This window comes from Uloborus diversus, chromosome 2 (assembly GCF_026930045.1).
Source record: "Uloborus diversus isolate 005 chromosome 2, Udiv.v.3.1, whole genome shotgun sequence".
NCBI lineage: Eukaryota > Metazoa > Arthropoda > Arachnida > Araneae > Uloboridae > Uloborus > Uloborus diversus.
Genome location: NC_072732.1, coordinates 180,393,231 through 180,416,880, shown reverse-complemented (window position 1 = coordinate 180,416,880; position 23,650 = coordinate 180,393,231). Strand labels below are relative to the sequence as shown.

Here is a 23,650-nt window from a genome sequence, read left to right as displayed (position 1 = left end):
TGCAATAATGCTTAATTTTTTAAAATTTAATCGGAAAATAAAGAAAGGGCAAATAAATTGACGAATTCGCAAACACATTCAATAAAAGCTTGATGCAGTTCAAGTTTCTCGTTTAATTTTAAAAAGAAAACAAAAGAAAATCAATATATAATAATGCGCAATATGAGTACCATCTCGCTTGCAGTGAGAGAAGAGCATGCATTCTACTTATTTTTAAAAAGAAAAGAAAGGAAATGCAATACCAAGACTTCTGTGAGAGTTCGTAATTGTTCAAGATCACAGTTTTTTCCACGTGGATCGAATTCTTTCATATCCTGAGTAGTATAGCTTTTAAGGTAGAAGGTTTTTTCAGTCTTACAAGCTAGTTTAATATCCATTTTGTCTTTTCGTTGTTTTTTAACAGAAAAAATGATACGTGCAAAATTTTGAAAAAAAAAAAAAAAAAAAGGTGCGAAAAAATTGGAAAACTTTTTCTCTATGCGATGTGAATGCGTCTGTTTATATATTGGTGGACAACTAGACTGAAAAACAATTTGTTTTAATTAAATCAACTGAAATTAAAGTTTTTGAAGTTACATTCAATTAAAACAGATGCAAAAGTTTAAGCTGAAAGGTAAAAACTCAAGTATTACAGAAACATTTTAATCAAAAGGGTTTACTTGAAGTCATAACATGAATGAACGTTGCTGTTAGTGATTAGTAGTTATTATTATTACTACGACTATTTCGCAGTTTACATTCTCTGTCATAATCCCTGCGTTTTGCTTCCTGTTTTTAATTGTTGCCAGAAACAATGAAAAATAACAGTTATCATAAATTTATTATACTTCCGCTTTTCAATTGTTGCCAAAAAAAGAAACAACGAATAAATGAATTATTAAAAAATTTACGAAATTAATTTTAAGGCTGAACTTAAGCAAGCATTGATTTGTGGGCGTTTTTAGAAGCTTTTTATATTTGACACTATGCTTGTTCAAAAGCTTTTAAATTCGAGAATACAAACCACCTGAAAAAGATTAATAGTAAATATAAGCTATTCTTTCTGCATGTGCAGTACATTTATATTAAACGAAAGTCGATATCGTTTTTTTTTTCAAAGAAGAGTAGGTAACAAGTGTATATGCTTCAAATTTCAAAAAGTCACACCTAGACTAGGGTAACACCCCCAGTAATTGGCAGGTCACCAGTGATTGGCACTTGCAACAAAAATGTCCTAAAATAAGATTCTTATCCAATCTTTTAAAAGTAGAAGGCTGACCAGCTGCATGTACATTTACTTTAAAGATTATAACTTCAATACCATGTTACTAAATGGTAGTAGTGCGTAGGAAAGAGAAACAGTTGTGGCTTGTGTCAAATCAGCCATTTTTGTTGCAAAAGCTTCTTCTCTGGCTTAAGGGAAGCATCCGTATTAATCCATTAAAATCCGACTAAAAACATATTTTAAATTTTTGTTGTCAAAAGTTTTGTTTAGTTGAAAGGTGTTACTTTGAGTGGGTAAAAATATATTTTTGTTCCTTTTCGGATTTTTGAAATAATGATGGATGCCATTTAGTGGTGCCTCATTATTTCTAGTCTCCAGTAATTGGCACATGTGCCTATAAACACTAATATGTTGTGCAATATGTCACTAGTTTAATTTCTGATACTTTTTCAGCAACTATATAAATTCTACTATTGATTTGAATCCTATAGAGTAACTGCTAAATTTTTAAGAGAAAAAATAAAAAACAAATATATTTGGCCATCAATCAGATACTGCTACTGTAGAAAATCGGTTGATTGTTTATGGTCCCTTAGAATCATCGGGTTAATGTTAATTTTTCTGTGGAAACAGCTATAATTCGTAGAGTCGGAACTGTATACTGACTAATAAGCAGCAATAATCTCAATATTTTTTTTTCTCCATTCAACACTCCAAATTTATTTTTATTTCACTAAATTACTTTTTCAACGTCAAGATGTGTGATTCATCATTATTTTATGTAAAATTTCTTACTTTAGATTAAAATTAATTATGTTTCATATGATGATAAAATTTGTATGTATTCTAAAAGTCAAAAATGAAGTGATTTTCCAGTTCTATTAACATATGCCAATTATTGGATCACAAGATGTCATACACAGGGGTATCAGGTGCCAATTACAGGTGATTTTGGTAAGTTTTTATACATATATTTTTATAAAAATATCAATTCAAATATTTTACATTTTATTGAACTAAATAGATGCACAGATGTTCATTCTTCAATACAAAAATATTTGAAAGTGAATATTTTTTTTCCAAGAAATGAAAACAGAGGTAAGTTTAAGGACAAACTCTTAAAGTGCCAATAACTAGGGCCGTTACCCTACTATAGAATTAACGTAAACGTAAAGATATTCAGATCCACTTCAATGGAGTCATTTCCGAAATTTCAAAAGAATTTTTATCAGGAAGAGCATGCTTAAAAACATAGGATCTGACCATTTTTAAAATCACTTAACTAAGTTTAATGTTAAAAAATATTATTATGATCGGTGCGCTTTCATTGTTTACGCTTCTGCCGATGACATCACAAGTGGTGAAATGCCATTCACTGATGCATTCACAGAGCATAATATTTAATTTGCTTCTTTACTCACATGTGTTGGCAACGATATGGTTGATAGCAAGCGTATAGCGCAGTATTTAATTCGCTTCTTGATTATCATAATATGGAAACGCGGTAGACAGATGCACCAAAGTACATACATCATTTGTGGCGTCATAAAGACCACGCCTTATTTTCAAAATCAGACGTTAAAAAAAATAATAATAACTAGTATGTTGTGGCCATCACGAAACTTTCTTCTATATTTTTCTTTTTTTTTTCTGATCCCTCCCCATGCTTGACGAGGAAGCAATATTCCCAACAAAAACGAAATTACACATGCAAAAACTTGACCACCATCCCAATGTCTGAATTATTGCAAAAGCAAAGCAAAGAGCGAAAATTGAAAGTTATTTTAAAAGCCTTGCTTGAATTAATTACAAATATTTTATTTGTTAACAAACATAAGATGGCAACAGTTAAAAAGTTTAAATCATTGAGATAATATTTCCGATCATTTCCATACAATTAAAATCACGAGAAATACGCAGACGACAATCTATTACGATTTATCTTTCTTATTGTTGCATTAATAAAACTATTTTTATTCGCAAAAAAAAAAAAAAAAAAAAAAAAAAAAAAAAAAAAAATCAACACCTCTTGGCGCGATTGGCACCAAAATTGAACCAAAGCCTGTTTACATATGGATTCACATATGTTCCAAATTTCAACCAGAACGTAGCATTACTTCTTGAGATAGTGCACTCACAATGGAAAAAAAGAACGGGCGATTGCGCTACCCCCTTTTTAGCTGTTGACACCAAAATAAAATCAGCTCTTATACCTACTAAGGGCTACTTGCCGATAAATTTTTCTTTCATTCCGTTCATTATTTCTTGAGATACAGCAGTCACAATTGACGACAAAAAACGTTCTATAGCTCAACCCCTGTTTGAGTTATTGACGCCAAAATTGAATCAGCACCTGTTCCTGTTAATGGCAACATATGGACCAAATTTTGTTTGATTCCGCCAGTTACTTCCTGAGGAATAGCAATCACGCGTAACTCAAAAAACGTCCCATTGCTCCACCCCCTTGGAGGAATTCGCGCCAAAAACCAATGGGCACAAGTTCACATAGGGGCACATATGTGTACCAAGTTTCGTTCGATTTCATGCGGTAGTTTTTGCTGTAGAGCGGCCACAAAAAACTGGTCACACACAGACGTGACACACACACACACATACACACACACACAGACAGACATTTTCCAAAAATAGTCGAAATGGACTCAGCACACCTCAAAACGTTCGAATCCGTCAAAATTCGAAATTCGAAAATTTGCACGAATCCAATACTTTCTTCTATATATTAGATATAGAAGAAAGTAAAAATTAAGCGTTTGGAAAACAAAAGTTTTTTCTCGCTCCATGCTATTTTTTTTTTTTTTTGCTTATTTTATCAATTTTAGTGACTAAAAGTTGTACTTTTGACTGAAGGAAACAACCTTATTATTGAATGTTTAAATAAAAAAAGAAATCATTTACTTACTTTATTTCATACTTTTTAGTGCAAACCAAGTGTTATAATTAAAATGTTATTATAAAATAATCAGCGTTATAATTTGAAAAATTGTTTATATTTTATTCAAAATTGATGACAAACTATAAAAATATGAGCTAAAATGAAAGTTCTTATAAGTAAAATTTTAAATTTCTGATTTTCTCCTTATAAATGTGTTTGATTGTTGGAAATTAAAAATATCAAAATATTAATGAAAAATTAAACTCATATTTACAAAGGAGTTATTTTATTTTAAAAACTTCATGTAAAATAATACGATTTTATTTAAAAAACAAAAACCACTGTTTTCTATACAGACATTATTTTAACAGAAGTTGAAACAAAATTGCAGCAATATTCATTCTAAACTTAGGTGTTGGCACCGGTGTTATTGAACTCGTCAAACATTTCTACAGCTCCTATTTAGATTTCAAAATTTTAAAATACAGTTGGAAGGTGCTCTGGTGTTAGACACTATGGTTGAAACGGATTTCAGATTTCGATTTTTTATTTTTAAATACCGCCCTCACCACTTTTTAAAACCCCTATAAGTAAATAGATCTTTGACATCTGTATGGAACATTTAATTAAAGTATTGATTTGGCTTTAGTCTTTTTCAACAGCTCTAAAGGCCATAATTTTTTTTCTTGTGTTCTTTGCAAGTGAAATCCTACGGAAGTTCAAAATTTTTTGAAATTCCGTGTAAAGAGAGCAGTATCTAATGACTTAACAGAGAATACAGACATTTAGAATAGTTAAATCATTCCGAACAAAAAAATAAGACATTAAGAAAAATAAAGCGTTTCTTAAACAGTTAAAGGGGACGGGGGGGGGGGGGGGATAAGCATCGGGAAAAAATGATTTTCCAGGAAATAGAAATGTACTCACGTCTTTGTAAGAAGTCTTATTTTATCGGTTAAAATTTTTTTATAGAAACAAAAATAATAATACCTAATAAAAATTGTGTTTTTAATTTTTCAAAAAAAAAAAAAAAAAAAGAAAAGGCATTTATAGGTTGAAATCCTGGAATTCAGAGTTAAAAAAGAAAATATTTCTTTTCCCGAGTTAAAAATGTACAGATTTTCAGAAAACGTTCGACACGTGCTTCCATTTTACAAGGAACCCCTTTTTCAATGCAAAAGAAGTGAGCATATAAGGGAGAAGACAGACGACAAGAGGCTCCTTAAGCTCACTTCCTTGGCATTGTGAAAGTTAATTCTTTTAAACCCCGTAAGACGTGTATGCAGTTCAATGTAAATTTGTGCACTTTAATAGCGCAATTATCTTTTACTTTTCAGAACAAAAGTATTTCTTTGTTTCTTCAGAAATTAAAAGTTTCATACGTACGAGGCTTTAGTTTATTGTAATTGTTTGCCATTCATATTGAAAAAAAAAATTACGATAACTAATGGCAACATTAATTCATGTTCCTGATTTAAACAAACTACAGTGCTGGCCAAATTATTAGACTAAGACTGTTTTAAAAGCAAATTCTTTATTGATTACATAACTATAGACACATTAAAGAACAGTATAATTATCTAATATTTAGTATGCATTCCCTTGTTCTTGATGAGCATTTTAAGTCTTTTTGGCATACTTTTTACAAGGTTTACATCATTTCTTAACTTTTTAAAAGAGCAGGTAAAAAATTGTTTATACTCACTATTATATATACTCACATACACATACTCTCTAATTACCTAAAACTAACTTTGAATATAACAGAACACACTAATAAAAAGAACTAATGAACTATTTAAGCTGATTGAGGTTATGTTCCTGATGGGTAGATAAACAAAGAACATAAACAAAGCAGAGAATGCTGCCACCTGCAAACATTAAATTATGCTAAAATAACGTAATAATCGGTGCACAGTATGTACTGTATTTTAACAGTAAAATAAATAATATTTTAGTACAAATAGTGTACAAAAAAAAAAAACCTCCTTAGTCGAATAATTTAGCCAACACTGTAATTCAAGCACAATTTCACTGTAATCTGATTTTTACTTTCTTCTATATCTAATATATAGAAGAAAGTATTGGATTCGTGCAAATTTTCGAATTTCGAATTTTGACGGATTCGAACGTTTTGAGGTGTGCTGAGTCCATTTCGACCATTTTTGGAAAATGTCTGTCTGTCTGTGTGTGTGTGTGTATGTGTGTGTGTATGTATGTATGTGTGTGTGTATGTATGTGTGTCACGTCTGTGTGTGACCAGTTTTTTGTGGCCGCTCTACAACAAAAACTACCGCATGAAATCGAACGAAATTTAGTACACATATGTGCCCCTATGTGAACTTGTGCCCATTAGTTTTTGGCGCGAATTCCTCCAAGGGGGGTGGAGCAATGGGACGTTTTTCGAGTTACGCGTGCTTGCTATTCCTCAGGATGTTACTGGCGGAATCAAACAAAATTTGGTCCATATGTTGGTATTAACAGGAACAGGTGCTGATTCAATTTTGGTGTCAATAACTCAAACGGGGGTTGAGCTATAGAACGTTTTTTGTCGTCAATTGTGACTGCTGTATCTCAAGAAATAATGAACGGAATGAAAGAAAAATTTATCGGCAAGTAGCCCTTAGTGGGTATAAGAACTGATTTTATTTTTGTGTCAACAGCTAAAAAGGGGGGTAGCGCAATCACCCGTTCTTTTTTTCCATTTTGAGTGCCCTATCTCAAGAAGTAATGCTACGTTCTGGTTGAAATTTGGAATATATGTGAATCCATATGTAAACAGGCTTTGGTTCTATTTTGACGCCAATCGCTCCAAGAGGTGTTGATTTTTTTTTTTTTTTTTTTGCGAATAAAAATATTTTTATTAATGCAGCAATAAGAAAGATAAATCGTAATAGATTGTCGTCTGCGTATTTCTCGTGATTTTAATTGTATGGAAATGATAGGAAATATTATCTCAATGATTTAAAATTTTTAACTGTTGCCATCTTATGTTTGTTAACAAATAAAATATTTGTAATTCATTCAAGCAAGGCTTTTAAAATAACTTTCAATTTTCGCTCTTTGCTTTGCTTTTGCAATAATTCAGACATTGTGAAGGTCGTCAAGTTTTTGCATGTGTAATTTTGTTTTTGTTGGGAATATTGGTTCCTCGTCAAGCATGGGGAGGGATCAGAAGAAAAAAAACGAAAAATATAGAAGAAAGTTTCGTGATGGCCACAACATACTAGTTTACCTTAGAGTTTAAATTTTAGTTCAGGTTTCTTGTAGGAATGAAATATTAAAACTGAAAATGCATTGATAGTTTTATTTAATCTATGAGCTCTATACTGAGTTTTTGATATTTCTTTTTTTTTTTTTCAATTATCCACATTTACAATAACAGAATAAAACTATTTTGCGAAATGATTGGAATATAATTGACAATTTTTTAATGTATAATTTTGTCCAGTAGTGTATATAAGTTCAGGAAGTTGTTTCTGCAAAAACTTTATATACTGGGTACAAATGTTTTATTATCTTGATAAACAATTTTAAAATAATGTAACTACCCCCTTACCATTTATGAATCCAGAAGAACTTCCATAATTGACAAACTAATTCACTTTAATCAACTGATCAACATACAGATTTGATCACCATACAGAATTAATAAGCACAATAAACATTTTAGTTGTGCTTTTACAACAATATCGCGCACTGTAGGTACATGTAGACTTCTAATTAGCTTTTTAATTTATGCATTCAATTAGGACGCTCTACCTTGAAATTTAAGTTACAGAAAGTAAATCAACATCGTTTAAGCAACAGTTCATACATTTTTAGGGGTCAAATTATAACTTACAGATGTGGTCAATATTGTGAGTTTGATATACGTTGAAAATGTAGTATGAGTGTTCAATCTATGAAATTTCGGTCAACTTCGAGGAGTGGTCATTGTTTCAGGGAAGTGTGTTTCAGGGAATTCTGCTAATGTTTAAAGAAATTTTCAGAAGAAAGAATGAATTTCAAATAGCAATGTAAACGGGGGAAACGTAATTAAATTGTGATTTCATTAAAGAACAATGAAGTATAACAATAAGATACTTATTTTTTTGCTAAAATATATTCGATTTCGATAGCTCTCTTTAAGAAAAGTTTCATATATTCACAAAAACGCCTATTACGATGCATCCTGGTTATTTATTGATTAGTATGTTTAAGAAATTTCTGCAAAAGCGTGGATTTTGGTATAAATTAGTAAAAGAGAATCACCTTCGAAGTTTTGAACGGGCTCGTTTGCACCTTTGAATGCAATTCGTTTTCTCACTCACAACAAATGGGATTTTAAATAGGACATCTTCAATGAAATGCAGTACAAAAAGGCAGTTTTATTACAAGTATTTACACTCTAGTTTTTAGAGTGGGACTGTGAATAAAACTCTCTACTTGCCAAAGGCTCTCCACAGATGATTTCGAAGATGCATTGTTTCAACCTCAAAAATGCATGGTTTTAAATAATTATTTGGTTACACAAAATTTGAAAAAGTGTATACAAGAAATAATCTCAAAATTTCCTTGATCCTTTTTAAGACCAAGCGAAACATGTGCACCATAAGTTCAAAATTTATTTTATAATAAATTGTCTAATACAAATATTTTATTATCTTGATTATTTTTTACATGTTTCTGAAGCATCAGAATCTTAATGTAAGTGAAAATAAACTTATAATTACTTAAAATAAGAAGTGCAATTTTATTTTGAAAACATTAGAAATGTTTTCAACACATATTCACATTTGTGTTCATACTGCATTGTTTCTACTTTTATACTAAAATAAGAAGTGCAATTTTATTTTGAAAACATTAGAAATGTTTTCAACACATATTCACATTTGTGTTCATACTGCATTGTTTCTACTTTTATACTACATTCATTTTTAATCAACGATTGAATTTAGATAATATCATTAATTGTCCAAATATTTATGAATTGAACAGTAAACTAATCAAATTTTGAGAAATAGTTTGCTTCTCAATTGGCACATATTTCCCATCCGTTTATACAAAATCCACCGAACCAATTTTCAAAAACTTTGAAAACCACATTATTTACTTAGCCATTTAATAATTTTTCGTATAAAAACTCTTATTTTATCTCGAAGCTTTTGGCAAAGGGTTAAATGTTTATTGCTTGTAAGTGATTATTTAAGTTAAACTAGGTGGAGCAATCAGCACACATGAGTTTAATAGTGCATGATATCATAACAAAATACATTAGAGAATATGACTGATGGACACCCTGTGTCATATAATTTTAGTGCAGAAGTCATAATGGATGTGCTAGTTTAACTTCCATTATTCCTTGTTGCTGTTATAACCAGATAAAAGTTGAAAGCATTTTTCGCTAGCTGTGACATATCGAAAGTTTAATTTCCGACTATTGTAGGAAGTGGATTTGGGCCATTTACTCGCATCATTTCTTTGCTGTATGGTACTTTTATTAAAAAGTTTTTTTCGTGTAAAAGTAAGAATAGACGCATTTAAAAAATACCCCAACTAGTTTGTATCATGTCGGCTGCGTGGCGTGGTGGTAAGGCGTTGGCCTTCTCCGCCGTGAAATACAGGCTCTGACCAGAGGGTTGCGGCGTCAGAGGAAAAATGGCCGACTTCAACGTCGGAACTTTTAAATCCTTCGGAATGTTTAGATTCCGACTCCAAGTTCTTAAAAAAAAAAAAAGAAAAGAGAAAAAGTCCTCGTTGGTGTCGTCCTCCCTTTCCCTTCTAAAAGCGCTTCTTTTCATTAGTTATGAATAGTGGGAATTTAATAACTTAACTTCTGAGAAAAAACTCTGGAAATAATCGCAAAAAATATATCCAGTGGCACAAAATCGCTTGGGGTTTCGATTTTGAAAGAGAGGAGATTTTGTTCTGTTTGCAATGCGGCATCAGCGTAAAATCAAACTTATCCGTGTAAAACAAAATCAAGACAACAAATTTTAAACTGTTTTTAAACTGTTAAATCAATCTCGCGTAAAATAAACCCGTGTAAAATAAGGATCTACCGGAGTTAAAATTGTCCAAGTTTTCTGAAGTAGAACTAAAAGTCAAAGAGAACGTGTTCTTGAAATTTATGCAATGAATATCATGAGTAGCTGAACGATGAGGGAAAATAAAAGCACTGCGAAGTAAATTCGCCATCCGTTTATGAAAGAACAATTATCAGCACATTCCAGAGTGATTTAGTTTTAAAGTAATATACATATATTTACCTTTTGGAATAAACCCAGCTGTTCTTGCTGCATCAGAACTTAAGAAACCTGGAAGACACTAAAAACAAAAAGCTGGTGTTATTTTAATAAGAGAAAAAGCAACAAATATGAGTTTATGAAAACATATTAGAAAATGGAGATGTAAACAGGAAATTGTTTCAAGAAAATACCAAACAGTTCTTTACAGCATCCAGATATAGCAGTTTTCCCAATTATTAGGAATAATCAGTCTGGAGTAGACATAACAGAGAGGGAGATCGTAAAATTCTGAATAAGTTTTTTAGTTATGAAACATAAGCAATATTTACGTCTGCTGGTAAATAAAGATGTAAATGATGAATAAGATTAAGTCATCTCCAGAAACGCTTTTAGTGAAACAAACTTAACAAAATAAATCTCAGATTAATGTAACACTGACCAAATACGAGTCTCGCTTTTTCAAAAATTTTCTACATTTTAGGAACTATTTCACTCAGAAAAATGAAGTTTTCAAAAATGAGTACATTCATGTTTTCAAATATTCTTGAAGCCTTTTGTTTCAAATTTGAGTACCCATGTTTTCAAATAATGTGCTGAAACATTTCATACTCAAAAAGGAGTACATAATACTCAGTTTTAAAAATAATTACATGTACAGAAAGGAGCACAAATCCCTCAAAAATGAGCACACATGTTGATTTAAGTATTTGATGAGTATTTGAATGTTTCAAATTTGAATACTTTCGTAGTTGGAGCCATTTTAACTCGCGATATGTTCGAATTTGAGTACTTTTTTGTTATTTTTGGAATTGTTGTTTTTAGAGTGCTTTTTCTATTTTTTTTTTTTTCAAATATCTTTCTACAGTGCTTCAAAAAGAAAAAATAAATAAATTTATCTACGGGCATTAAATTTATCTATGCTTTAAAATTTGTCTCCGCGCATCTTGACGCATAAGTTTTAGTTGCAAGTCAATCTTAACAAACAAGTAGTTAAAGAAAGGAAAATTACTTCATACAGAAACTTAAAAAACTATACAAATTGATGTGCTTTATGCAGAAATTGGTTTTTGGCAATACTGCTGAATTAATGCCACAATAATCTGTTAAGAGTCAGTCCAACTGGCAGTTGTTTGTGAAAACTGAACAAGTATATGGTGGAAAAAGGCTGATGACTTGAATCGCAGAAAAACATCAAAACCCTGTAATAGTTGATAAGTTTCAAGAGTTGGAAATCTACAAATCTATGGTTGCTTAAATTCAGTTTTGAAAGTAATTTCTTGACTTAAACAAGAAACTTTAATGTTCATTTTTGTTTTTGTAAACAATTAGAAAGCGCTTTCCACCCACCTCCGACCATGACCGTTCTTGGTTTGCTTGCGCTTATACACTGTTATAACCAGGGGTTCCAGACGAGTGAAAATATTCCCTCTAAGGTGAAAGCAAAGTGCCTGAAGGAGCAATGCAGGCCAGAAAATAGAGCAGAGGAGCCAAAGCAGCATGCAATCACAGAAAGACTCATTGCGCATGCGCTTTTTGCCTTAGACATACATTCAACCACCTCAATATGGCGGACAAATAATGATTGCTTTTGTGTGTCTCTCACATTGAATGAAGTACACTATTGGATTAAAACACAACTTTTCTAGGATTAATTATCCGAAATTACAAGTAAGTACAGCTTTTGATCACTTTGTAGCTTTTAGGGCTTTCAAACATAGTTAAGTGTTTAAAAGTGCATTTATTGCTTTTCAGTAACCGTTAGTCTTCTAGTTCCCGTTTACTGTTACTATCGAGAAATTTCAATCATTCAAAACGCTACTAAAAATATCTGTCATTACTTTCTTGAATACTCGATAAGCAGCTTTTATTAATCACCAAAAGAACCTTAATAAAAATGTTTCTTGTGCTTCGTAATTATAACAGAAAGAGAAAAAAAAAATCTCTCTCAGTCTAGCTCTTTTTTTTTTTTTTTTTTTGCTTTCTCATTCAAGTGTTAGAATCATTTCCTGTTAGCGGTTGATGCTCGATAGCGTTAGAAATTCCTTTTGGTTTTATATTTAACTGGTTGAAAAAGTTTATGTGCATTTTATTTTGTTACTCTAGATTAACGTTTATGAAACGATTTTGTTCTTCCGTAATTGTAATATCCCGGAATATTTTTGGCTCATCATGTAAATAATCCATAAGTACAGTTATGCTTCATTTTCGGAATACGTCATGTTTTAGTAAATGTATAATTTCTCACATGTTTTAAATAACTACTCGTTTTTAAATTATAACGTATTTGTGACAGATCTTTGATACCAAGTGGAGGGGTAGATATTTATTGTTTTATTAATTTTTAACATTACTTTTTGTTAAAAAAACCCATCAGAACCCTGAATTTTTTCACATGTTTTTTAACGACCCCAGAGTTATTATTCATATTATTTATTTTATGAATTTTTAAGAAAACGATAAAGATTTCACCGGTCCGCAAAGTTTTTCATTTGCTTTTACCGCTGGGTCAAAAGAGGTTGAGAAACACTGAGTTAGAGCACGATCAGATGAATTAAAGCTATGAGCACTTCTTAACTATGTTGAAAGCTCTGAAATATGATCAAATGCTGTAATTACATGTTTTAATCATTCCCAATACCGAGTTCAATGTGAAAATGTACAAAACGTAGAGTAACATAAATCAAAACAAAACTTAAAAAAAGAAAAAAAAAATACACAACTGTATTAAAAAACGCACACAATACGAGGGAGGGGGAGGAGGATCTATAGTAAGGGTGCCATTTCTCTCTCCGAAGGTTCCTTTTTTTCACTCCGGCTGTCTAGTTTTTAAAAGGTGCTTGTTTTTCACCCTATTTAGAGGTGCAATTTCGGCTCCGTATTGGGTGCCGCTGGTGAACAAGCGTTTCTCCCCTGAAAGGTGCCGAATGCATCCTGTAGTTTTAACAGTGTAGGCCGTGACAATCACTAAAATTCATGGCAACAAAGAGGGTGCTACAGGCAATCCCTGTTTTCCATTCTTACAATCAAAATATCCAATCCCTGTCTAATAAAAAATAAACAATCTTTGAGACGTTGCCATTAATTGGTGGATACACAGGATTCGGTTCAGAGCCTCTTGCAGTTGAAATGGGCGACATATGAAGTTTTGCATTTCTCGAGAATTTCAAGAGCAGATCGTCTTAGGCTACTAGGTGCATCGATTTAACACAGAAAAGTAATAAATTGTCTAGGCCCGTAAAGCGTAAGCGAGTGAAGTGAAGCCATGCTCCGATAGAGTAAATATAAAAAAAGCTTATAAAAAGAGCTTATTTTAGCTTAGAGTGCACTTGCACATTAACCATTTAGCTGATGGCTTGTTAAAAGTCATTTTTTTAAAGAACAACTTGTGATAGTTGATGTCTTCAATTTTCATAAAACATTTCAGGATCAGTTAATAGCACTATAATAAGGAAAAGTGAAGCTTCTTCCTTCTTAAATCTGACTTTATCTTTCTGGAGAGACCAAAGTCCAAGTTCGTACAGAATGATTGTTTTTTGGTCCCTCAAAAGGCATAATACTTTATTTTTCGATTTTAATTTTGGTCTCACCTTCTGGAATGGTTCCTTTAAGAGTTAAAAAACAGTTTGAAATTTTTTACCAAAATATATTAAGTATGAAAGTGGTCAGCACGAAGTCGAGCATTTATGTATATATTGCAAATTATTAAGGGGAGCACGAAATCCAAGACGCATCCGAAAATGCATAATATGTAACAACCTATATAATTATGCAAAAAAGCAGCCAAAACTTTGTACAATAAACTGAGAAAAATTGCGACAATGTGTACACATGTGCAAATAAAAGCAATTAAAAAGAGCTTACAAATCTCTGCAAACAGCCATAGGCTCCCATATGCAAGATTTTAAGAGGGGGCTCAGATATGTTCCCCATGGAAACCGATTTCAGTACAGATTAAATTTGACATTTTTAATTACTTATTAATTAATGTCAGGAAAAGAAATGTTTTTACATTTTTGAAAAGAAAAAAGTACTAAAAGCAAGGAAGTTCTCTTTTCTAAGGGGGTGGAGCCCCCTCTTGCGCCCCTATATGGGCGCCCATGCAAGCAACTGTTTAGAGGTTATAAAAGCAAACCCCTTCATCAGTGCATGAAAGGAAAATGGATTCGCAAAGTCAGACGACGTATAAGTGAATGAGAAATAAAAGACAAGAATGGGAACAAATAAATTAGAAGTGACCAGAACCGGAAACGTTACGTCATCAAAAACAGCAAGGATATCTGCATCTAGGAAAAACGTCACAGACAAATAAGGTTTTTAAAGTAAAGGGAAGATTTCCAAACAGTAGGGAAAGGGGACGTGCTCGACAAATCTCAGATGCAGTAGGGTGACGTAACACTTCCGAATCCAGTCATTTCTAGCCTCATTCTTGTTTTGCATTTCTCGTTCACTAGTCCGTTGTCGGATTTTGTTAATCCATTTTCCTTTTATGCACTGATGAAGGGGTTTACTTTTATAACCTCGAAACAGCTGTTTGTAGAGTTCTTAAAACTTTTAAAATTGCTTTTGTTTTTACATGCAGTAATTTTACTCAACCTATATAACCGTTTCAAATAAATACGGCGAAAGCAAAAATTTTAACGTTTTCGCAAAATTTATTAAAAACGTTGCAAAACAGAAAATTTCCAAAACGTCTACTCATATGTGGCAAAGAAAGGAATTACACCACACTCCTCAAATTTTTAATGTGAATTTAGTTCCGCCAATGGCTTTACCGTGCTCCCATTATTCGAAATTTAAAAAAAAAAAAAAAAAAATCCCGTTTTACTAATTTTGCAAAAATCATCAAAAATCAGCAGTTGGTCGACATTAAATGCTATGGCGGCAGGTCATGAAATTGTCCATACAATTTCAAATGTTTTATGTGGGTTTTGCTTTACCAGTGGCATCCTTTCCGCATTACCCATCATCGAAATTAGGAAAAAAAGCAGGCTTTCTCGACTCACCCTATCATACAATCGCAAACTATTTTATGTAACACAGCAAACAAAAAGAATACACAAAATAGAAGAACGTCTTGTTAAAATACATCGTTGTATGGGTAATGATTTGTTGACCTATATAGAATGTCCTGATTTACCTATAGTTGATGCAAACCTAACCAGGTAGCATTGCGAAGGCTGTGCAAATCCTAATAGCAGCATTACGACGCTGCTGAATTAATTTTGCCCCAACAATAGATGCAACAGCAGACATAATTTGTACACAATTCTAGTCTAATCTAATTCGGAATTTCCAGTACGCACATGCATATAAAATGCATACAGACAATTTGATATAGGTTGGTACATATACCACTGCTTAAAAGGAAAATAATAAAGAAAAGAGTTTTACTTTTGAAATTAAAAATTTTTTGGGGGTAGAGGAAGATCGTGAACCTTGTACCTTATGTACCCCCTACTATCTCTGTTATTTGGGAAGGGAAATTCGTGCGAACGTGGGAAACCGGCTCGCATGTTGTGGTAACACCTATATGGTCTTTGGTAACACTGCTCATGAGTTTCGGTCGCTCCCTCAGTAGCCATTTCTGTTTTGTGCAATGATATGAGAAACAAGTGGTAGGAAGAAGTAAATTTTTCTGGTTCAATTACCTGTGTTTTTTAACCTTGTACCTTGGTTTTTACCATGGGCACCTAAAACAGTGGTTAATTGGGTGTCCAAGGTACAATCACACACGTATAAGACACCTTCATAACTAAAAAAAAAAAAAAACGATAAAATCACAAAAAGTGATTGCCTGGTTTATTCAGTAACAAATGCTGATTTTCGTTTATTTTTTTATTAGTCAAGTAATTACAAATTTTCTTTCTTTTTTATTACAGTTAAAGTTAAATTCAAGTTTCATCCTCGTTTTGATGACTGTCTTGTGATAAACAGAAGACTTTGTTATGTATGCAATATTATGCTTCTCTTAAGAAATTTAATATTTCTATTGCAAGTTTAAATTATTGCAAAGACTGGTAAATAGCAGCAATGTATGTTTTTCTCTCGATCCATGCAGTGTTCGATGTGTTTTGATGTCTGCAATTTAGTTCTTATCTTATACATATAAAATCTGAGTATCTATCTATCTATCTATCTATCTATCTATCTATGTCCAAGCTTCTTCTCCCGAACGACAGTGAACTGACCATCGAACCAGGTATCGATGGATTCGTCATCTTCCCGTCTTCATGTTTGGCTATTTAACATAATCCTCCGATAATAATTAGCGGAGATATCAATTAAAAACTATTAATTATGACTCTTAGATTTCAAAATCAAATCCCTATTTTTCGAAGGCTTTCCTCCATTCAAATTATTATTCAGTGCTTCATCTCAACTTTCCATAACAATGCTTTTATTAAAATGTATAGCGGGTGAAGAAAATCATTGAGATGAAAGATCTGTTGCCATTTTTTTTCTCGAATATAAAGAAATAAAACTAGGCTTTTGTTTTAAGGCTTTTCCTGTAATCAGGGTGTTTAAGTTGTTTACTTTTCGATTATTTTGCCGTAATCTGCAGCAAAATTTTGCTGTTTTTTTTTTTTTTTTTGTTCAAGCCTGATTGTTAAATACGCGTCACATGACATAACTTTCATTTTCGAGGAGGACCGTGCACGTCGTAAAGTAAATGAGTGATTTACAAGTTATTTGAGTTCTTTGAGGGTTTGTACCTGGAAAACGGATTGATGTAATTCTTGTACGACCATGTGGATAGAATCCATCCAAATATTTATCTGAGTGGTATGTTGCATTAATAAACACCCGGGCAACGCCGGGTAGTAGACTATTTTATGTAAAAAGCGGATTGTTATTGTGCATAAATATTTCCGATATAGTCTATCAGATGTAATTCAGTTTAACGTGAGTAAAGATTATAGTTGATAATGCATATATTTTCCCCTTTTGTGCTGACTGAAAATGTACTCATAACTTGTATCATTGATAACGATTATTAACGTTGATGAGGTGTTTTGGCAAAAATATGTTTTACTGGTGTTTTGCAAACCTTGCTTTACGCGCATTTATTTATTCCTTAACGCGTTAGAAACTAGTGTCAGTGTACTACAAAAGCATCAACTGGACTGCTCTTACATTTTTTAGGTAGCCCGTGCAACGCCGGGCACGCAGCTAGTCTTATACATATAAAATCTGAGTATCTATCTATCTATGTCCAAGCTTCTTCTCCCGAACGACAGTGAACTGACCATCGAACCAGGTATCGATGGATTCGTCATCTTCCCGTCTTCATGTTTGGCTATTTAACATAATCCTCCGATAATAATTAGCGGAGATATCAATTAAAAACTATTAATTATGACTCTTAGATTACAAAATCAAATCACTATTTTTCGAAGGCTTTCCTCCATTCAAATTATTATTCAGTGCTTCAACTCAACTTTCCGGATGAACGCTTTTATTAAAATTTACAGCGTGAAGAAAATCATTGAGATAAAAGATCTGTTGCCATTTTTTTTTCTCGAATATGCACAGGTAAAATTCTTGTTTTTGTTTTGAGGCTTTTCCTGTAATCAGGGGATTTAAAATGTTTACTTTTAGGGGGTTTTCCGCAATCTGCCGCAAAATTTCACCGACTTTTTTTTTTTTTGGTTTAAGCCTGAGTGTTGAACTTGCGTCACTTGACATAACAATCTTGGTACAAGCCGTGGTCTTTATACGTCACAAATGATACACTTTGGCGCATCTTTCTATCGGCTTTCATTTTTTAGGTAACCCGTGCAACGCCGGGCACGCAGCTAGTTCATTCATAAATTTCGAAATAAAAGATTACGGAAAACATTTTTTGAGAACCTTTTTCTCCACTTTTCCTTTTATTTCACTATCAATAAAACCCACGCCCAAGGTACAATGAAGGGTGCCAAGGTGCAACCCTTGATTGAACTCGTACACTGGGCAGAAAATCCCTTTTTTGGAAAAAAAATCACCAAAAATCACGTAATAAAATTTTTTCAAAATTTCGAAAATAATTAGAAAGCTAACAAACAGGAGGACCAGTAGTATCAAAAACCATTTGTTTTACATTGCGTTAACATGCTTAAAAACAGCATTGAAAAAAAAATACCCAAGGTAAACGACCTTCCTTGCAATGATAGATAATATTAGGTAAATAATATTACCTATCATGAATAATATTACCTATTAGGTAAATAAAAATTGGCAATTTTACCACGAAATGAAAGGTTGTTTTGGTACTTCCACTCATTTTGTCGTCTTCAGGTTTCCAGTCAAATTAAGTCAATATTAGTGCTTTTTCTAAATCTTCAAATTTCTCTACAAAGTAAAAGAAAGTATATTATTTACAAAGAAATGGATTGATTTCTTTTGAGATAATAATTTTAATCATGTTATGAATGCAGTAAAAAATAATTTGATGAAAGTTTAAGTCAAATGTTGTTTGACTCTAATTTGCAACCAAAACTATTTTCACGTATTTCAGTTCTATGAAAAGACGGTGTAAATACGTCAGTTACTAATCTAATTTCTCCTCAATTAAAAAAAAACAGGGGGGGGGGGAGAAACATGAAAGAAAGCTCAGACTGTCTTTGCAAAAAATTAACTATTTACTGAACTAGGGTTTCCAATCCCGAAATCCGGAACCCGAATCTCGCAGGATATTTAGCGGTATTTTGCTCTCAATAACGCGGGATTCTCAATCCCGCAATTCTTTTTCCATTCAAGCGTTTTTCAGCTTTTGTCGCTTATAAAACGGCTATTTTCCAGGGATGCCCATCCCTGGAAAATAGGGTATCATTAATGCAAGTTAAATTGGATACAGCAAAACACATATCCAACAGACATCGGTTCTGTCCGAAATTTGCTGTTCTTCAGCAAAAACCCAGCATAAGAAAAGAAAAATCTATTTCAGAAGGTAATGAAATTAATGCGGATCTTTTTCTAAATGTTCCCAAGTATTTGATTTTAGTAAAACCAATTGCAGTGGAGCCACAGCACGTGTTTTCATCAAGAGCATTATTTTTAGAACAAAAATCCTTTATCATCCCATACGAGCGGCATACTTTTGCTTACCAATCTATAATTGCTAATTAGGATCTGACTTTGTAGTGCTTCACAATTGTTGCACGCAATTCAAGAAGACTATTAACTCAAGTAATAAAAGCAGCCCTTCCTAAAAAACACAACTTTTTCTGTTTGACATAAAAATTAAATTTTTAGAAAAATAAAGTCAATCCCGCGGGATTGGCTCCTTACCATCCCGAAATCCCGCGGGACTGAATTCGGCGCGAGATTGGAAACCCTATACTGAACATTGAAAAGTAAAAATAATTGAATGATTTGGTTTGATGCGAGTTATGAAATGTAAAACATGCGTTTCTGTTGGTCTGTCATTTGCAGGGAAATCTTGCGAGACATCCTCAAGTTGTCACCGAAATCGTAGTAAATTTCTGACGTAACTTTCTTTTTATTTTATTCCTTTACCTTCATCACGCCAAAGGAAATATTTTCAAAAAAAAAAAAAAAATCTGAATTACAGTTACGTGATAGTTACAGTTTGAGAAGATTTATTTAAAGCACATAATTGAAAAACTATTTAGAAAGGGAGGAAAAGAGACAGTTAAACTTATTTTTACAAACTGAATAAAATAAAAAGGATTAAATGATTTATTGTACAGTGGCCACATGTCTAAACTTAGCAGAATTTTTTCTTTTCGTCAAAAGCCGTATTTAAGATACTTAAAGGACTAAAGTAGGAGCAGCCTTTATAAAATTGGAAGATTACTACGTAAAGTGTGAAAATGACTTTCCTTTAAAATTATACATTTAGACAATCGTAGTTCATGCATTCACGCTTCCCCACCGACGAAACTGTCTGAATTAGGACTTCAAGTCTCTAAAAGTCAAGATGGTGACGACATTTTTGCAAATATTTTTCATTGGTTTTGACATGGAAGGAAATTGTCTATTAAGTGTACTGTTCGTAACCATTAGGGTGGGCCGAAAAAAGAAAATTTTTGAGTAGTGATTTCTAATATCAAAAAAAAAGTTGTTCATTGCCATCCTAAACATAGTAAAAATAATTAAAAAAATTAATATTTTTGTCTTCAGATCGCGCATTGGCAGCGAAGTTTGAAAAAAAGGTAAAAAATGGTCAATTTTCAAATATTTTTATTAAAAATTAAATGTGAAATTTTCTTGTTCTAATTCTAATTAAATGCTTTCTTTTAATAGTCTTTTCATATATCTTTGAAATTATTTACATACATTTACAGTTTTTAGTTCGTGCATAAGCCAGAAATTTACGTGAAATTAACTAAAAATCAACTTTTTTAGCTTATTTTGCACATTGCACTATTTCTTCTTTTAGATCCCAGATATAATTTTTTTTACAATAAATGTGCACTATACAGCCTTTTGCTGGAAATGTAATTATATTTCATCGCATTAATTACCCAGAACCTACCCCAAGTAGGTGGTTACATTTTGTGTTCCACCCTGCAATTCTCAAGAAGATAAGTTATTTACAGGACTTATACATATTTGTAAAGTAACTTACATTCACAATAACTATGTCATTTTAAACGAGTTTCTACGTTTAGATCAAGGTTTGAAGTTGGACTGGTGACTCAATTTTTACATTGATGAGCGCGTACATAACATTTTCCACATTAATCCATCATTTCATTTTTATTTCCATCTTTACCGGCGAAAAATAAACAAATAATTCCCATTGTACATGTTTTTCGCAAAAATACCTTTAAAGAAATTAATTTACAGCTGTGGAATTGTGATTGCTTCACATGGGTCAGCTAGTATTTATTGAATTTACTTATTAATTCATTTGATGATGAAAGAGATCCACTATTTACTAATATTAATTTTTTTAAAAACAAAATTAAAATCATTTTTTCCAATCTGAGTTATTAAAGCCTAATACGCATAAAAGTTTTTAATAGTTTTCAACAAATTCATTGCATTTTACATAGTTTTCAGTTTCAATGAACCCCTCGTTGTTTACTTCATTTACTAATGAAGGAACTATTATGCCTGCTAATAATTATAAAGAGCAATGCTTGCGAAGGAAACGTTTCCACTTGATATTAAAACGAAGAAAAGGAAAACAATGAGTTTTGTTAAAGACAATGTTATGGACGAAATTCTTAGATGTTTGTATGAATTGCCTTTAAAGCAATCTTATTTAACAATTTTGATGTGAACTTGGGCAGTAGCTGATATCAGCAGAGAAGTAAGGGGAGAGAGCCTGATGCCAAAACAAAGTAGGTGACGAAATCGCTAAGTGTCTAATTTTGAAACGAAAATTGTTTTAGTATCGAGGATTTGTTATTGCTTAATTTCAGAGAAAAATGTTCAAAAGCCATCGAAATTGACAGTTGGATTTGAGACTCAGGGTATATGTAATATAATGTTTAAAAGTAATATACATAAACCGACAAAAATATCTGGAAGAAGTATCACTAATGAACGTTAGATCTCGCTAGAAACTGAATATTTTTATTGAGCATCAATGATCCAAGGGATTGGAATCAAACATTTCTCGTGGTAAGAGAGATTGCTATATCCTCAAAAATAATGCAAAAAATTTAGTGTACGAATAAACTGCGACATCAACTTGTGTTGTTCAGGATTTGTACCACCTTCCCAAAGAGTGAGGGGGTACAAAAGAACGTTTTGAATGTAATATTCTCCGTTATATCTCATAAATTAATGTAAAACCTTGAAAATTCGTACACAGGTGTATGCTAATGAAAAATGCCTCAACTAGAAAATAGTATCAGGGGAGGGGGTTGGGGGGCAGAAAATTTTTGACACTTGTAGTTTTAAAAACGCAATTTTAGACTTTCTATATTGATGTTTGGGAAAAGAAAGGTGCAGGTGGCTCAACCGAAATTCGTAAAAATTGAAGCCTTAAAAAAGGAATTGTAGGTCATATTTATTGACGTTAGAGTAAATGATGGAGCTCAGGGACTATCTTCGAATGATTTTTGTAAAACTAAATCAAAATCAATTCCTCCTCCCCCCTCCAATGTTTCGAAACTGAAGTTCCAAAAACAAAACTGCGGTTCAAAGGGAAATACTGTAATTGCACGTTTCCTCTCATTAAGTGCCTCTGCTACAGCTCCAAAAGAATGCAAATTTTACGACAATAATTGATGCATCACAAAGGAAAGTCAATAGAAAATAGTTCTGACAAGTTTTTGATGCTAATTGCCCTAATAAGTGTAGTTAAGGAACAGTTCAATCCATCTACGACTCGAGGCGCAGCGCCGTTGATTCAGTTAAAGAACAGATCCGCTGTCCCGCCTTGTCTGCTTTACTACCCACAAACCGCTCACTAAATATAAATCCAACCAAAAATCCGTGGAAGGGAGGAGGGGGCGGGGAGTCATAATGTAAGCGGATAAACATTACTTTATTATTTTTCAGCATTACTACTTAATCTCAGAAAGTATATCTATAGTTCAAATGAAAATTGGCGCACTGATAAGGACTCGCACTGATTATGTTTTGGTGGCTTAGTTTTCTGGTTAACGCTTCAGAGAAAAGGTTGCGTGATTGAACACTTCTGTAAGAAAACATGACAGCTGGAACAAAGGAATTAAATTAAAAGATTCGGACAAATATTGGCATACAAATGGACCCGCATATTTACGGATTAAATTTTAGTGTCAGACGCTCCAAGAGAGAGGTGAATTTAGTTTTTTTACTTTTAGTGTACTTTGTAATTAGTTGTGTATATAAGGACGACTCTCAGATATAAACAAATACTAATTAGGTATTTGTTTTTTTATGATAGTACCTCAAATAGGGTCGTGTTAATCAATCTAAAAAGCAGCTTTCGCAGGGATGATGTAGAAGAAATATTCGTCGTTCTTAACGCACTAACATAGTGCATTTTTATGAGAAAACCCTTCAACGCTATTAATCTAAATGTATGTGTTACAGCTAAACTTATATGTTTGTAGTTATTATATGCTGTCAGTGAGAAACAAGTATGAATTAGTTGATTAAATATAGATTACATTTTATCGTACATAAAGTTCCACTTTACCCTATTTCAGGTCTTTCAAATAAGTCCAATATAACACTCAACATTTGCTTGATCTTTTGTGATATCAATATGGAAAAAGGCGGAGTAATATAAGAAGGTGTAAGTGTTTTTTTTAATTCATGGTAGATAATTTTTCTTTTGAACTCGCGACTCTGTAAGAGGATTGTGATAACTAACAAGAGATAGTATTCCTGTTTTATTTCTGTTTAAAAAAATAAAAAAAGAAACTGATAAGC

At 32.4% G+C, this 23,650-nt stretch overlaps 1 protein-coding gene across 2 annotated transcripts in view; it reads right to left on the bottom strand.

The window, feature by feature from the left end:
- The window catches only part of LOC129217526 (transmembrane protein 272-like), a 61,056-nt gene that overhangs the window by 28,527 nt on the left and 8,879 nt on the right, over window positions 1-23,650 (bottom strand). For both annotated transcript variants that reach the window (XM_054851841.1, XM_054851842.1), the window contains exons 2-3: window positions 18,555-18,658; window positions 10,349-10,406 (exon numbers count right to left, since the gene is read on the bottom strand). In XM_054851841.1, coding sequence (XP_054707816.1) covers window positions 10,349-10,406; window positions 18,555-18,590 — 94 coding nt within the window. In that variant the 5' untranslated portion in view covers window positions 18,591-18,658. The remainder of the gene's footprint in view (window positions 1-10,348; window positions 10,407-18,554; window positions 18,659-23,650) is intronic.